Source organism: Doryrhamphus excisus, chromosome 12 (assembly GCF_030265055.1).
Source record: "Doryrhamphus excisus isolate RoL2022-K1 chromosome 12, RoL_Dexc_1.0, whole genome shotgun sequence".
Lineage (NCBI taxonomy): Eukaryota > Metazoa > Chordata > Actinopteri > Syngnathiformes > Syngnathidae > Doryrhamphus > Doryrhamphus excisus.
The window spans coordinates 18,784,650-18,799,908 of record NC_080477.1 but is presented as its reverse complement, the minus strand read 5'-3'; the positions used below and the strand labels follow the sequence as shown (position 1 = coordinate 18,799,908).

General features: G+C 37.3%; 1 protein-coding gene across 2 annotated transcripts in view; it reads right to left on the bottom strand.

Moving 5' to 3' along the window:
- Positions 1 to 15,259, bottom strand: part of hcn4 (hyperpolarization activated cyclic nucleotide-gated potassium channel 4) — a 103,954-nt gene that overhangs the window by 38,348 nt on the left and 50,347 nt on the right. The window contains exons 3-4 of one of the 2 annotated variants that reach the window (XM_058089022.1): positions 11,988 to 12,149; positions 5,254 to 5,472 (exon numbers count right to left, since the gene is read on the bottom strand). In XM_058089022.1, coding sequence (XP_057945005.1) covers positions 5,254 to 5,472; positions 11,988 to 12,149 — 381 coding nt within the window. The remainder of the gene's footprint in view (positions 1 to 5,253; positions 5,473 to 11,987; positions 12,150 to 15,259) is intronic. The other variant, XM_058089023.1, reaches the window with a different exon arrangement.

The following is a 15,259-nucleotide window of genomic DNA, read 5'->3' as shown; positions in this document are numbered from 1 at the left end:
TAAGCATATATAAGCAATACACAAATAGCCCAGCTCTCCTTTCTTTTTGTCAAACTACCGGAAATTCTGGTGATACTACTATTGATTGTATAAATACTGTGCCACTTGTGAGCCAATGAAAAAATGGTAGCTCTTTCTTTGGCAGGAGACAATCACAGGCTATCAGAGCAACCCATTGAAAATCATAGGAGGTCATTATTTATAAGAGTAGTCTGAAACTAAATTCATCATACAGCCACTTAACACTCCAAAAGTACACCTCAAGTATACCAAACGTTTACTAACACAAATTTAAAATAAAAAAGACACATTTAAGTTTTCCGTAAGGCATTGCATCGGAGCAACCCATTGACAATTCTTGGAGGTCATTATATATAAGACTAGTCTGAAACTAAATTCATCATACAGCCACTTAACACTCCAAATGTATACCTCAAGTATACCAAACATTTACTAACACAAATTTAAAATAAAAAGGACAAATTTAAGTTTTCCGTAAGGCATTGCATCAGCACAACCCATTGACAATTATAGGAGGTCATTATATATAAGACTAGTCTGACACTAAATTCATCATACAGCCACTTAACACTCAAAAAGTATACTTCAAGTACACCAAACATTTACTAACACAAATTTAAAATAAAAAAGACACATTTAAGTTTTCCGTAAGGAAGGGGTCTCAAACACGCGGCCCGCGGGCCAAATGTGGCCCGCAGGAAACTAGTTTAAGGCCACCGCCTTGATATGAAAGTTCAATGTTAGTGCGGCCTGCGCAAGTTTGATATGGATGCTGTATGGCATCATGTACCCAGAAAAAAAATATTAATGTTCATGTTAAAGGTTAAATAACTGTTAATAGTTATCCTCCCTATCCGTGTGGAAGTGGTATGTTTTTGGCTTTTTTAAGATTAAAGGAAATAACTTGGAGGCTACTGTTTTGGTCGCTAGCTCTCTAGTTTGCGAGTTAGCATGTGTCTCAAGACCCTGCAGTTGTGCAATATGTTGTAAATAAAAACAGTATAAATGTGACTATAGTTGTGTTTTGAGACCCCTGCCGTAAGGCATTGCATCAGAGCACCCATTGAAAATCATAGGAGGTCATTATATATAAGACTAGTCCGACACTAAATTCATCACACAGCCACTTAACACTCCAAAAGTATACCTCAAGTATACCAAACGTTTACTAACATGAATTTAAAATAAAAAAAAATACATATTTAAGTTTTCCATAAGGCATTGCATCTGAGCAACACATTCATTGTGGGCTGCAATGACGTCAGTCTCCCTCTGGGCTCTGTGCTATAGACTGGACTCTGAAACAGGTTATTTCTATTTCCATTATTTCCTATGAGAATATTTCCTTCTAAAGCCAAACAAATTGGACATGAATCATCAAGCGTATTGTGTGTATTTTTTTTTATCTGTTTGACCTTGGCTGAACATTTTGAGCGCTTCCAGTTTTAACATGTGTTTAGTTTATCGGCGCCAATAAAAAACCTTCACATTATCACGACATGCTACTATAAGTTCATCACCTTGGCGGCACCGAGGTTGTTAAAGGCGTCTTCCCCTTAAGCACACGACCTCCCTCTAATGCCGCCGCCTCTGATATGGTGGTAAAGATGCATTTATGCGGTGTTCTGCAGAATTAAGAGCTTCTCTGCGCTCACCCTGAGCCTGACTTTGTGAGTTCATTAACATGCATTAACAGCCTTTGACAGGACAAATTTATAAGGGCTCACGCCCTATTATGGAAAGTGGCCGCCATATAATATGCAAATTTACAGGAGTGAAAGCATCAATGACGCTTAAGAATGTTGTTTTTTATTTTAACAGTGTTTCTTGATGATGTGATGCAGGCCGTAGTGCTTTAGTTGATGCAATTTTAATGTCAACTAACGCTCATAATTAAGTAAGCGGCAGTAATTTAATGATAACATCGTCATTATTGCTATATTTTAGTGTGTGTTTGTACAAAATGCTGAAAGGCATCAGTTTGATGTTTTTCCCACAGCCCGGCTGATGCAATCGAGCGCCACGGCGAGCTTTAAATGTGCTCTGTGATGCTACAGTTTGTGTGTTGTTGTGCTGCATCTTGCGGGCGTATTCACCTCCAAGATGGCCTTGTCCACACAACAACAACAACAACAACAACAGCAACATGTGACCTCTTTATGCAGCCCTCAAGCCATGTCAAAAACAACCACCTGTCCTCCTGGAATCGCTGTGGAAAAACCAGAATACTCCGGCCACTTAACTTGTTACACGGTGGGTGGAAAAAAAAATAGTAAGACCACCCCAAGAGCGCACAAAAAGACAAATTGGAGACTCCATCATCTTAAAATGTAATTGCATTTTTGCTGGAATAATCTGTCTGCAGGCTATGAGAGAGGAAAGGAGAGGTTTTTAGTCAGTGAGGGGATTCCTGAAGCACTTCAGGTAAAGGGCGATGCCTGTTAAAGGTGGCTGAATGGATGCTGAGACATGATGGATTCTGTTGACTATAACAGGTCTACAGTGGCCTGCAAAAGGACTGGAAAAAAGGACTGGAACAGTCAGGCCAATTTCCTTTTGACATCATAAAAATCAATATAAAGACCAGAGGACAACATTTCAGGTTTGTCCATGTGGATCTGGATTGGACGCATAACTTAGAAGATAGCATCTTTGGTTTAGCACAGATTTTTTATATAAGAAAAAGTATTGGAACAATATCGGGTTGGGCATTGAGCGGTTCGATAGGAACCGAAACTAACATTTCGATTCTCCCAGAATTTATTTATTTTTTATTCCAAAATGTTATACATTCCTTATGATAGATTGATGGATAAATAGACTTCCGTTATTGTCATTGCACAAAAATACAGCAGTGAAATTGCCAATGAAATGTTATTACCTGGCTCTCGTTTAATACCAGAGACAAAAGAAGATAAATAATAAATTTTAATTTAAAATTATTATTATTATTATTATTATTATTATTATTATTATTATTATTATTATTATTATTATTATTATTATTATGTGGATAATAAATAGATGACACCAAATATGAACAACAATGTACAGCATAAACAGTAAATTTCACAAATAATATAATATAATATAATATAATATAATATAATATAATATAATATAATATAATATAATATAATATAATATAATATAATATAATATAATATAATATAATATAATATAATATAATATAATATAATATAATATAATATAATATAATATAATGTGAATGGTTGTTTGTCTATATGTGCCCTGTGATTGGCTGGCGACCAGTCCAGGGTGTACCCCGCCTCTCGCCCAAAGACAGCTGGGATAGGCTCCAGCCTATGAGGATAAGCGGTAGAAAATGAATGAATTAATATAATATAATGTGATGTAATGTAATGTAATGTAATGTAATGTAATGTAATGTAATGTAATGTAATGTAATGTAATGCAATGCAATGCAATGCAATGCATTGTAATGTAATGTAATGCAATGCAATGCAATGCATTGTAATGTAATGTAATGCAATGCATTGTAATGTAATGTAATGCATTGTAATGTAATGTAACATAATATAATAATATGCAAATCGGGTTTGTAGTTTCTGTGGAATCCTGCTAAGTAACAAACATAAGAAGACTAATACTGACTTATGATTCCACCGCTGTAGCATCGGTGCAGCGGTGTTACTCAGCCCGACACGTTGAGGTGTTTCATTTATCCACTTTGAACTCCCTCCCAGTAACGTATACGGTACATTACATCATCTAAGCTCTTTCGCTGGCTCTCATCCCCTCCTTTATGCTCTCTTCTCCTCTCTTCTCTCCAGTGCTCCACTCTATGGAGGTCACTCCTCTCCTGTCTCCATCGTGTCACATACGCTCAGCAGTGTGCCACTCAGGCAGCTCGGCTCATTATCGCCCACACTGGGCCCTTAGAGGTGACGGGCGGGCGACGCCTGTGGATGCCAGCCCAGGCCTTCATGAGCCAGCTGTCGGGGCTTTCCTTTTCCCCTCAAGTGGGGAGGAGGCTGGGGTTCCTCTTTGCGGGGGCTCGCCCGGAATAAAAGATAACGGCTGCTTGGAAGTGCTTCTTTCGAGTGACACTGCATCTTACGTCCTGATTGCCCTTGATTGTCCTTGACTTGATTGCTTCAGCACTTGCTTCACCAGTTTTTTTTCTATTCTACTTCTTTATTATATCTTGGAATTCAATGATTTTTTGGCCATATTCTATTCATTCTGCATATGCACCGTATATTTACGTTATAAAATTTAATGTATTGTATTTTATTTACATGATTATACTGTGTGGCTGCACGGTGCTCGAGTGGTTATGGAATGTCATACAACTTCATGTCAAATAATCTGGAATATCCATTTAACACAGCAAGCAAGCCAGCAAATTCAACAAGTTCTCCGAGCTCACGATCTCATTCAACATCACTGTTCTTCTAAGGCGCCCTCTTGTGGCTGTCGATGGCAACGTTCACTCCTTTGTTAATGAGTCAGCATGAATTAAGGTTTAAATGTATGTTAAATTGGGGCTGCAAGGCCTCACAGCTAGGAGACCGAAGTTCAATTCCACCCGTGGGTTTTCTCCAGGTACTCCAGTTTCCTCCCACATTCCAAAAACATGCTAGGTTAATTGACGACTCCAAATTGTCCATAGGTATGAATGTGAGTGTGAATGGTTGTTTGTCTAGACAGCTGGGATAGGCTCCAGCACCCCTGTGACCTTTGTGAGGATAAATGGTAGACATAAATATTTTTATGCACTATAACTCTTCTAAAAGAGGGTGAAAATTTGCCAAAACGCCCCCCCCCCACCCTGACACCTTTCTTTCAGGATGATGTATTACTTTGTGTAATGTAACTCCTGAATCTCTGCACACAAATGTGTGAACATTTGTCAAATAATAATAATAAATAATAATATTTAATAATAATTTATATTTGTATTTAATAATAATAATATTTAATAATAAAAACCAATAATATTCAATAATAATTTATATTTGTATTTAATAATAGTAATAATTAATAATAATTTAATAATAAAAACAATAATATTTAATAATAATTTTATTATAAAAACATAATATTTAATAATAATTTAATAAGAATAAATGCTAATATTTATTATTTATGATTATTTTTAATAAATACTAATATTTATTATTTATATAATAAATAATAATATTTGGCGACTTCCATGTACCACTCATAAACCAAATAAACACTGACCTTCTCCTGGTACTGCCGCCGCGAGGAGTCCAGAGACTGGATGAGGGCGGTGGCGTGGCCCACAAACATGGCGTAGCAGGTTGCGCCTACGATCATGCTGAGGATGGTCAGCCACACGTCGGTCATGCCCACCGGGGGGTACATGCCATAGCCAATGCACAGCATATGGCTCATGGCTTTGAACAGCGCGTACGAGTACTGCTGTCCCCACGTGTCGTTCTGCGGAGGGGAAAAAGAAGAAGATGAATTCCGTCGTCTCAACGGTGGCACTTTGAAAAGTATCGCAATGGACCTTAAGAGAGGAAAGCAATGGCAGATGTCCACTTCAGGCAGCTGGCAAGGTCTGAAGTCTCAGTACGCAAACACAGCCAGTGAGCAGACATTTTGAGTCCGAGCCCGAAAAATGGAGGCCTGAGAACAGGCGGATGTGTCGTGACACACAGGAGAGGCTTGCGTGCGTTAGCGGGAAAGTAGGTCAGCCATTTAGAAAGATGCGATTTCTCGCCGAGTTTTCTCATTTGTAGATAAATGGCCCCCACCTCTTTTTTCTCCCCCCCCTTTAGATCCCATAGTGGTAGTTCATGGCCAATCAATACAAAGTCTCTCCTGGGGGTTGACATGTCCAAATTGCTTTCAAACTAATTTCCACAGCGGAAAAAAAAGCTTGAAAGATAGCCATTTTATTAGCGTCCCTCCTGAAAAAAGGTAAGGAGCGATGACCCAAAGCGATAATGGCGCCACCACTGTAAAAGAAACCCCCCAAAAAAGGCATTTAATGAGGAGTGAACCAACTATGTGTCAATTAATGCAAAGCGGCAGGTAATGGAGGACAAAAGACCACAAGCTCTCCATTAGTACCTGCGAGAGCCTGCAATGAAAACCGGAAGATATATTTGTTATTCCGTCACAGTGAGAAGCATTCTTTTAGTTAATGCAATTAATTAGACAGCATTTAGTGTGTGGAACAAAACAAAGTGCAGCCGGATGAGAGGCTTTGTTTTCTCTCACAGGATTTAAAGTGCGTGTTTTCAGAGCTCAGCTCACGGCCATCTGACGGAGTGAAGAAGAAAGGGGGGGTGCGGGGGGGCTAACTTCTTTTCATGTTGCTAAAGAAGATACAACTATTGGAAAGGAAATATTAGAAACCGTTAGTGCGGCTCCTTAACACAAGTTGTAGTATTGCCCAGTGCCGTCATTAGGCCTATTTTAGGGGGGCTTTCTATTGAGAATTTTTGAGACTTTTTCAGACTTTTTGAGAATTTTTGAGAATTTTTGAGAATTTTTGAGAATTTTTGAGAATTTTTGCTTATGTTAACAGAAAAAGCTGGAAATTTTTCAAGAAATCAAGAAATTGAATTTCTGCGAATTTCTGCAAATTTTTGAGAATTTTTGAGAATTTTTGAGAATTTTTGAGATTTTTTGAGATTTTTGAGATTTTTTTGAGATTTTTTGAGATTTTTTGAGATTTTTTTTGCTAATAATAACATAATAAAGTTGGAATTTTTTCAAGAAATCAAGAAATTGAATTTTTGAGAATTTTTGAGAATTATTGAGAATTTTTGAGAATTTTTGAGAATTTTTGAGAATTTTTGAGAATTGTTGAGAATTTTGAGAATTTTTGAGAATTTTTGAGAATTTTTGAGAATTTTTGAGAATTTTTGAGAATTTTTGCTAATGTTAACAGAATAAAGTTGCAAATTGTTCAAGAAATCAAGAAATTGAATTTTTGAGAGTTTTTGAGAATTTTATGATAATTTTTTTAGAATTTTTGAGAATTTTTGAGAATTTTTGAGAATTTTTGAGAATTTTTGAGAATTTTTGAGAATTTTTGAGAATTTTTGCAGAATAAAGTTGGAAAAATTTCAAGAAAGCAACAAATTGAATCATTTGATTTGAGGGGGATTTGGAAAAGCGCCAGAAAACAGGACATGGATTTTGTACAAAAAAAAAAAAAAAACATGGAATGGCTGATTCATAATCTGTAAAATAAACCCACTAAAAATTGACCCACGACCCATTTTGGTTGTCGAGTCTGATTTGAAAAGCTCCATGTTAAAATATAAAATGTAATTTTCAGACTAAAACACAAGGACAGCCATCAGCCATATCAGTCATAATTCATGCAATAATGATGAGCTGCAGTTGACATGATAGCTTAGCCTATAGCTTAGCCTGAGGTGACTCCCAATAATAATAATATGTGCAATTTAACAAGACACATATTGAACTGCTGGCGTAATTCATCTCTTTAGACAAGCGGATGAGAGTGAGTCATTTTTGGTCACATTTTAGTTCATTTGAATATTTTTTTTTCTCTGAGCCGAGGTGTCTCGGAGTCAAAAGGCCGCGGGTGTGATTCCCGCCACTTTCACCAGATGGGTCCCAGAGCTGCTGCACCTGCACGCGCCTTCCCCCTGCGCAGACAGGTATATCGGAGGCTAAAATTAGCTAAACTGTGAAACATCTCAAGGGACGGCGGTTTGTAACATCTGTCGTTTCTCGTGATGGAAGGCGAGGCGTACGAAACAAGCGAGAGCTTCGGCATGTCAGTGAGGCACTGAGGCGTGATGAACCAAATACATCATACCTTGAGCGATGTAACTACTCATCTGACATCTGTTCTGGCACGCACAGCTGACTGGAAGCTGTACATTCCGCTCAAAAGTGCGGGCTCTTTGTAATGTTTTCACGGCATTAATTCCCTTTGATAACTTGACTTATTGCGTCTGTGCTGTTTAGAGTCAAACTGGAGTCAAACTGGAACGAGCGCAGTTGGAGGAGGTAGACCTCAGCCAAATGGATTTAGGAGCCAAAATGGGGGGTGGGGGGGGGGGGGGTGGTGTCATACAACTTCATGTCAAATAATCTGGAACATCCATTTAACACAGCAATCAAGCCAGCAAATTCAACAAGTTCTCCGAGCTCCCGATCTCACTGTTCTTTTAAGGCGCCCTCTTGTGGCTGTCGATGACAACGTTCACTCCTTTGTTCATGAGTCAGCATGAATTAACGTTTAAATATACGTTAAATTGGGGCTGCACGGTGTTGAAGTGGTTAGCATGCAGGCCCCACAGCTAGGAGACACGTGTTCAATTCCACCCTCGGCCATCTTTGTGTGGAGTTTGCATGTTCTCCCCGTAGGTTTTCTCCGAGTACTGCGGTTTCCTCCCACATTCCAAAAACATGCTAGGTTAATTGGCGGCTCCAAATTGTCCATAGGTATGAATGTGAGTGTGAATGGTTGTTTGTCTATATGTGCCCTGTGATTGGCTGGCGACGAGCACCCCTGCGACCCTTGTGAGTATAAGCGGTAAAAAATGAACAAATGTACCAATATGAGTTTACAATTGAAAAAATAACAAATCTTTTCCATTTTTCCCATAATGCATTGCATCAGCCACCCTCTGGGCTCTCGTGCTCCTCAGGCAGCCTCTGGCGCAAAATGTCAACAACGTATAAATACATCTTTGGGATCAAGCGTTCGGGGAGTACAAATGGTACAGTATAAATACGTGCTATATGGCGGACAAGTTAGTTAGTGCGCAGGCCACACAGCTAGGAGACCCGAGTTCAATTCCACCCATGTCTGTGTGGAGTTTGCATGTTCTCCCTGTGTATGCGCGGGTTTTCTCCCGGTACTCCGGTTTCCTCCCACATTCCAAAAACATGCTAGGTTAATTAGCGACTCCAAATTGTTTATAGGTATGAATGTGAGTGTGAATGGTTGTTTGTCTATATGTGCCCTGTGATTGGCTGGCGACCAGTCCAGGGTGTACCCCGCCTCTCGCCTGAAGACAGCTGGGATAGGCTCCAGCATCCCCGCGACCCTCATGAGGATAAGCGGTAGAAAATGAATGAATGAATGTATCTTTTCACAAAAAAAGCCTCTTTTCTCTTTTTTTTTAGTTGGGAACCGATATTTACCTGAAACTTACTTATGTTCTACTGCTGATTACTAATGAACGGAAAAAGATAGAAACATACTTTTTTTTTCTGATGAAATATGAGAGTCTAATCTTTCTTTTGATGTACTGTAGCTGTTGTCCGAAGACAGCTGGAATAGGCTCCAGCACCCCCTGCGATTAGCGATAGAAAATGAATGAATGAATGAATGAATATATGTTAAATTATATATATTTTGATATATGCTGTCTATAGTCTGGATAGGCTCCAGCATCCCCGCGACCCTCATGAGGATAAGCAGTAGAAAATGAATGAATGTATCTTTTCACAAAAAAAGCCACTTTTCTCTTTTTTTTAGTTGGGAACCGATATTTACCTGAAACTTACTTATGTTCTACTGCTGATTACTAATGAACGGAAAAAGATAGAAACAAACTTTTTTTTTCTGATGAAATATGAGAGTCTAATCTTTCTTTTGATGTACTGTAGCTGTTGTCCGAAGACAGCTGGAATAGGCTCCGGCACCCCCTGAGATAAGCGATAGAAAATGAACGAATGAATATATGTTAAATTATATATATTTTGATATATGCTGCCTATAATCTGGATATGCTCCAGCTCACCCTTGACCCTGAACAGAATAAATGTCAGAAAAAGAATGAATGACTACACCGTATGAAAAAGCGGTCGACAAACAAACCGTCATAAAACACATCCCATTGCCGTTTCCCCAAAAGAAGCTTTTAACATTATTTGATTGCCAAAAAGCTGAATGCAATCAGTTTAAAGGACCGTCTGCAGGGTCGAAACCAATAAGCCTATTCAATCTGTGTCTTTATTCCAGCACCTTTGTAGATTCCCGTTGATGAGCAACACGCAGCACACAATCACACCAACATTGTCCTATCGACGGCGACCTCGCCGTGTATATTGATAAGCCATCAGTTAGCGAAGCACTCCTCTCAGTGGCATTCTTTAGAGGTTAAATATACGCTGATTTATTGCGATGTTCCGTTGAGGGAGGGATGGCGGGGGCGTGTGCTTGGTGATGTCCAATCAATCGCCGAGAGAGGGATTCACAGGCTTTTCAGGAGCGTAGGTGATAAATTACCGTGGCGCTCGGCGACATGCTAAAGGTAATACGAGGCCACAGACTTTACCCGCACGTCGGCCTCTGTAAGGAGACGCGTGTTAGACCCCTAATACGAGGTGGTCTCCGACATAATGCAGCTAAATGAACGCTCAGCTTGAGAGTGATGATGTCAATATTTCCACTCGTATTAGATAAGGAGCGTCTCCACGGACATCAAATGTCTCTCGCATTTCACAAGGGGACTTCAAGCGGGAAATGGCCCAACACATGATATCAGTCACATCGCCATCATCATCATAACTAGAACATTCTGAAATGAAATGGCGTTGCTGAGGCCAAATGCGACACACAAAAAAAATGAAATAACAAATAAAAAGCTTGTGAGTAGATCACAGCGTATGACGATATTCCCTGGATAGCATTCAAACACGCCCTCTGGTGGATAAAATAAGCTTAGCGGACGACAACAAAGCAATCTGGTAGGAAACATAGTAAGTGAGACCATGTAGTAGTAATAATAAATAATTGATTGATTAAAATAAGTAAAATCAATTAATTAAATTAATTAAAAAATAATTTCCAAAAAACATCATTTCAATTAATTATTTAACAATTAAATTAATTTTTCTAATTAAAAAATATTAATTAATAAAAAATAATTAAAAAAGATATTGTTTTAATTTATTATTAAAATGATTTTTTTAATTATTAACTTATTATTGACTTAATTATTTATTGACTTAATTATTTATTTGTTTGTCTATATGTGCCCTGTGATTGGCTGGCGACCAGTCCAGGGTGTACCCCGCCTCTCGCCCGAAGACAGCTGGGATAGGCTCCAGCACCCTCGCGACCCTCGTGAGGATCAGCGGCAGAAAATGAATGAATGAATGAATGAATAATTTTTTATTTTTGTAATATACCCACATACAAAAGTATTTAAATTATTATAATATTTATATTTATAATTATTATATTTAAATTATTATTATTCATTCAAATTTATTTTGAACAAATTATTTGTACATTGTTGTTCATATTTGATGTCATCTATTTATTCTCAACATTATTATTATTATTATTATTATTATTATTACAAGGGAGCCAGGCAATCCATCCATCCATCTAATTATGTTATAGTTACATTACTTAAAATAAAATTAAGATGACTTTTTTGCAAATAAAATGTACTGTGGGGCTACCACTACTGTTTCAATAATGTAATAATAATAAAATTAATAAATATTTATTGTCAACATTATTATTTTACTATTATTATTATTATTACTATTATTATTATTATTGTTATTACACCGGAGCCAGGCAATCCATCCATCCATCCATCCATCTAATTATGTTATAGTTAAATTAATTAAAATAAAAAAAAATTTTGCAATTAAAATGTACTATGAGCTACTACTACTGTTTCAATAACGTAATAATAAAATAAATAACAGTAATGCATGAATCTCCGCATTTGTTCAATAATCACCACTCATGCTGTGTTTCTAAGGATTATCCCAGCATCCCTGAAATATGTATTTAAATGTGGGCACATTTCGCTGACAAATATATTAATTCAGGCTTTAAGATGACAGATACGCGCAGACATTATATCCCAGGATGCTAACGGGCTTTAGTAGAGTAATTACCGAGGCGGACGGACGAGATAAGATCATCTGATTGGATCAGAAAAAAGGAAAAGGCAGCAGGCAGGAAAGAAGATATGAATACTTACCACCATCTTATTTTTGGACACCCAGCAATCGGCAGGGAAGTCCTGCAGCATGGGGACCAGGAACTGTAGGCAGCCGTCCCAGTGACAAAGGAGCAGCATCATGCCGATGAGGTTGACGATCCTCACCATGGCGCTGGCCAGGTCGTAGGTCATGTGGAAGATCTGCAAAGGAAAGCACAATAATGGAATAATGTTAGATTGCTAAGAACATTGCGTTCCAGTACGCTGAATGGTGATTCTTTGAGGACATCATGTAGTGGAGGTCTTCCATAATGTTCAATAATTGGTGGTTTTATTGTGTTTGACTTCCGAGGATCGACTATCATGGCTGATATAGCGCTATGGTCTACGGATAAAGGTGCATGATATTCTTCCAGGCTTCAACGCTGGTATCCTACACTAAGGCACTGCGCGTTGTGCTTCTGGAATTACACTCCGTGCTACTTTTTTGAATCCTTCAGGAGGTGAAAGCCTTTTATATTGTGGCCGCAGATGAGCAGGTGCTCCAAAGAAAGGTCCGCCGGGGGGATGCTCTTCGTGCAAGACTGGGACCACAGCTTTGCTGAATCACTCTTATCATCAGCCACTCAGCCAAATACAATAATGGTGAGCGGGGGGGCGGAGGTAACTGCGCTCCTGGGGTTGAAAGCGTTCACGGGGAAGGGTTTGTTAATCCTAATGATAAATATACTCGCAAAAGGCACTGCAGGACTTGAGGGCTGGTGTAGATTTTAATGGCCCCGACCGCTCAAAGCCTCTTAATCCCACAGAAGACCACAGCTAACTGCTCCAACGCCTTATTAAAATCCACTGAGGGCCTTTTAAGGGCTTGTGACTGAGACCAGATATTTCATCTTTGCTGTTCAGCAGTCGGTAAAAAAAAAAAAAAAAAATGACAAGATCATCACCCCCTTTATAATGTTTACTTTGGACCATAAATACATACTTTACTAAACTACTAGAGCTTTTGTTTATTACAAAAAAATATAGCAATGTTGTACCTTTTGGTGAAATGCCACAGAACCTGGAGCACAAAGAGGGAAGCTGACGTCAATGCAGCACACAAAGAATGCGTTAAAATGCCTTTAAAATGTTGGGGTTATTTTTTCCATTTTAAGTTCATATTGGGACAACAGCCAGGTACAGTCTTCCCTTGTTTATCACTGGAGGGGGGGGGGGGGGTCGGTATCCAAAATACACAAAGTAGTTAACTTAATTTTTGACAAGTCATATCAGCATACATGGAGCCAAAAATAGAAATAAAAATAAAAATAAAAATAAAAATAAAAATAAAAATGAAAATGAAAATGAAAATGAAAATGAAAATGAAATTGAAATTGAAATTGAAATTGAAATTGAAATTGAAATTAAAATTAAAATTAAAATTAAAATTAAAATTAAAATTAAAATTAAAATTAAAATTAAAATTAAAATTAAAATTAAAATTAAAATTAAAATTAAAAAATGAATAAAAATTCATTCATTCATTCATTTTCTACCGCTTTTCCTCACGAGGGTCGCGGGGGTGCTGGAGCCTATCCCAGCTGTCTTTGGGCGAGAGGCGGGGTACACCCTGGACTGGTCAAAAATAAAAATAAAAATAAAAATAAAAATAAAAATAAAAATAAAAATAAAAATAAAAATAAAAATAAAAATAAAAATAAAAATAAAAATAAAAATAAAAATAAAAATAAAAATAAAAATAAAAATAAAAATAAAAATAAAAATAAAAAATAAAATAAAATAAAATAAAATAAAATAAAAATAAAAATAAAAATAAAAATAAAAATAAAAATAAAAATAAAAATAAAAATAAAAATAAAAATAAAAAATAATAAAAATAAATAAAATATTAAAATAATAAAATAATAATTTACACCATGAGATAGCAGACATCTATAACTTTATGTTAACATTTTAAAAACAGCTATAAATCAGAAACTGTGGGCTCACTATTTTAGCTAATTCCACAAAATATATATTTTTATATAAAATAATAAAAAGTAAAAGTTTTGTTCCCAAACAAAGAAACACTAATAACCTTATTTTGTATACTTTGTTTTTACATTTGCAGTGCTTAACTTATGTTTACACTTGTATTACAAGTTGTTATTATTTACTTGATTTGTTTTCATCTTTCTTGGTACATAGTAAGATGAATAAAAACTATACTAACTATTATGAAAACAACTGTTTTCATAATAGGTGCATTTCCATTGCATATGGCCTGTAATGGACTTAAATGAATCTTGTTCTTTGCAGCCCTGCTATGGATATAAACATAATGGAATAAAGTGCAGCACAAGCGCCTATTTATTCCTCTGCTTGTTGATTCCAACCCGATGCGTGTTTATCTGTGTGTGCGCTAAGAAGAAGGATGCTGCCAGGGACCGGCGCTGCGCTTCCCTGGGACGGCGCGAGAGCGGCTGCACTTTCAAATCACATCATTTTAACTCCATCAGCGGTGCTGGCGTGGAGGTATGCCTGGGAAAATGCGCCTGGGTGCGAATCAAGAGGCAGCTTCTTTCAAGAGCGGATGACAGATTCACTCTGTCCGCATATAAACAACACAACCCCCCCACCCCACCCCTGTCCATTTCCTCCCTACAAATGTTTTTTAGCCCTCTGCACTTTTTCCATCTACCTTTTATTTTCACAATGCTTCCTTCTTGTTGTTTTTGGGGTTGTTGTTTTGAAGTCGTCCTCTTTTAAATCACTTTCAAAATGTTGTGTGATATAAAATGTCCGGCCTTCCATTACATTAAATTGTTAAATTCACTCTGTGGCAAATTGAATAAATCATGAGGTACGCCTTTTTCCGTCTCGTCACAGCGTTCTTGATATATTTTTCATTTGTGAAATCATATTTCCAGATAGGAAATGACTGCTTTTAAATGTTAAATAAAAAAATAAAAATTGCTAAGTAACGGTACATTAAGAGCCGTAAAGAGACACGGTGTGTTCACACACACATACACGCATTAGTGTATTGTTTACACTGTGAAATATCCTTTTTGTGACATAAATTCTGCTGTGGTGTCACATGTCCTCGGGCTATCTGCAAGAAGAAGGAGCTCGTATGAAGTTAAACAATAAAATCACAGCAACGTACTTTTTGGTTATCATACCAAAGATGCTTTTCACGGAGACGCTAGTAACAGGAACAGTTAGCGTGCTTGTTATGATGGTTATGTCATGTCTACCATCATTTCCGGTCTATAAGCCACCACTTTTTTTATTAAATTTTGAACCCTACAATTGATACAGTGCAG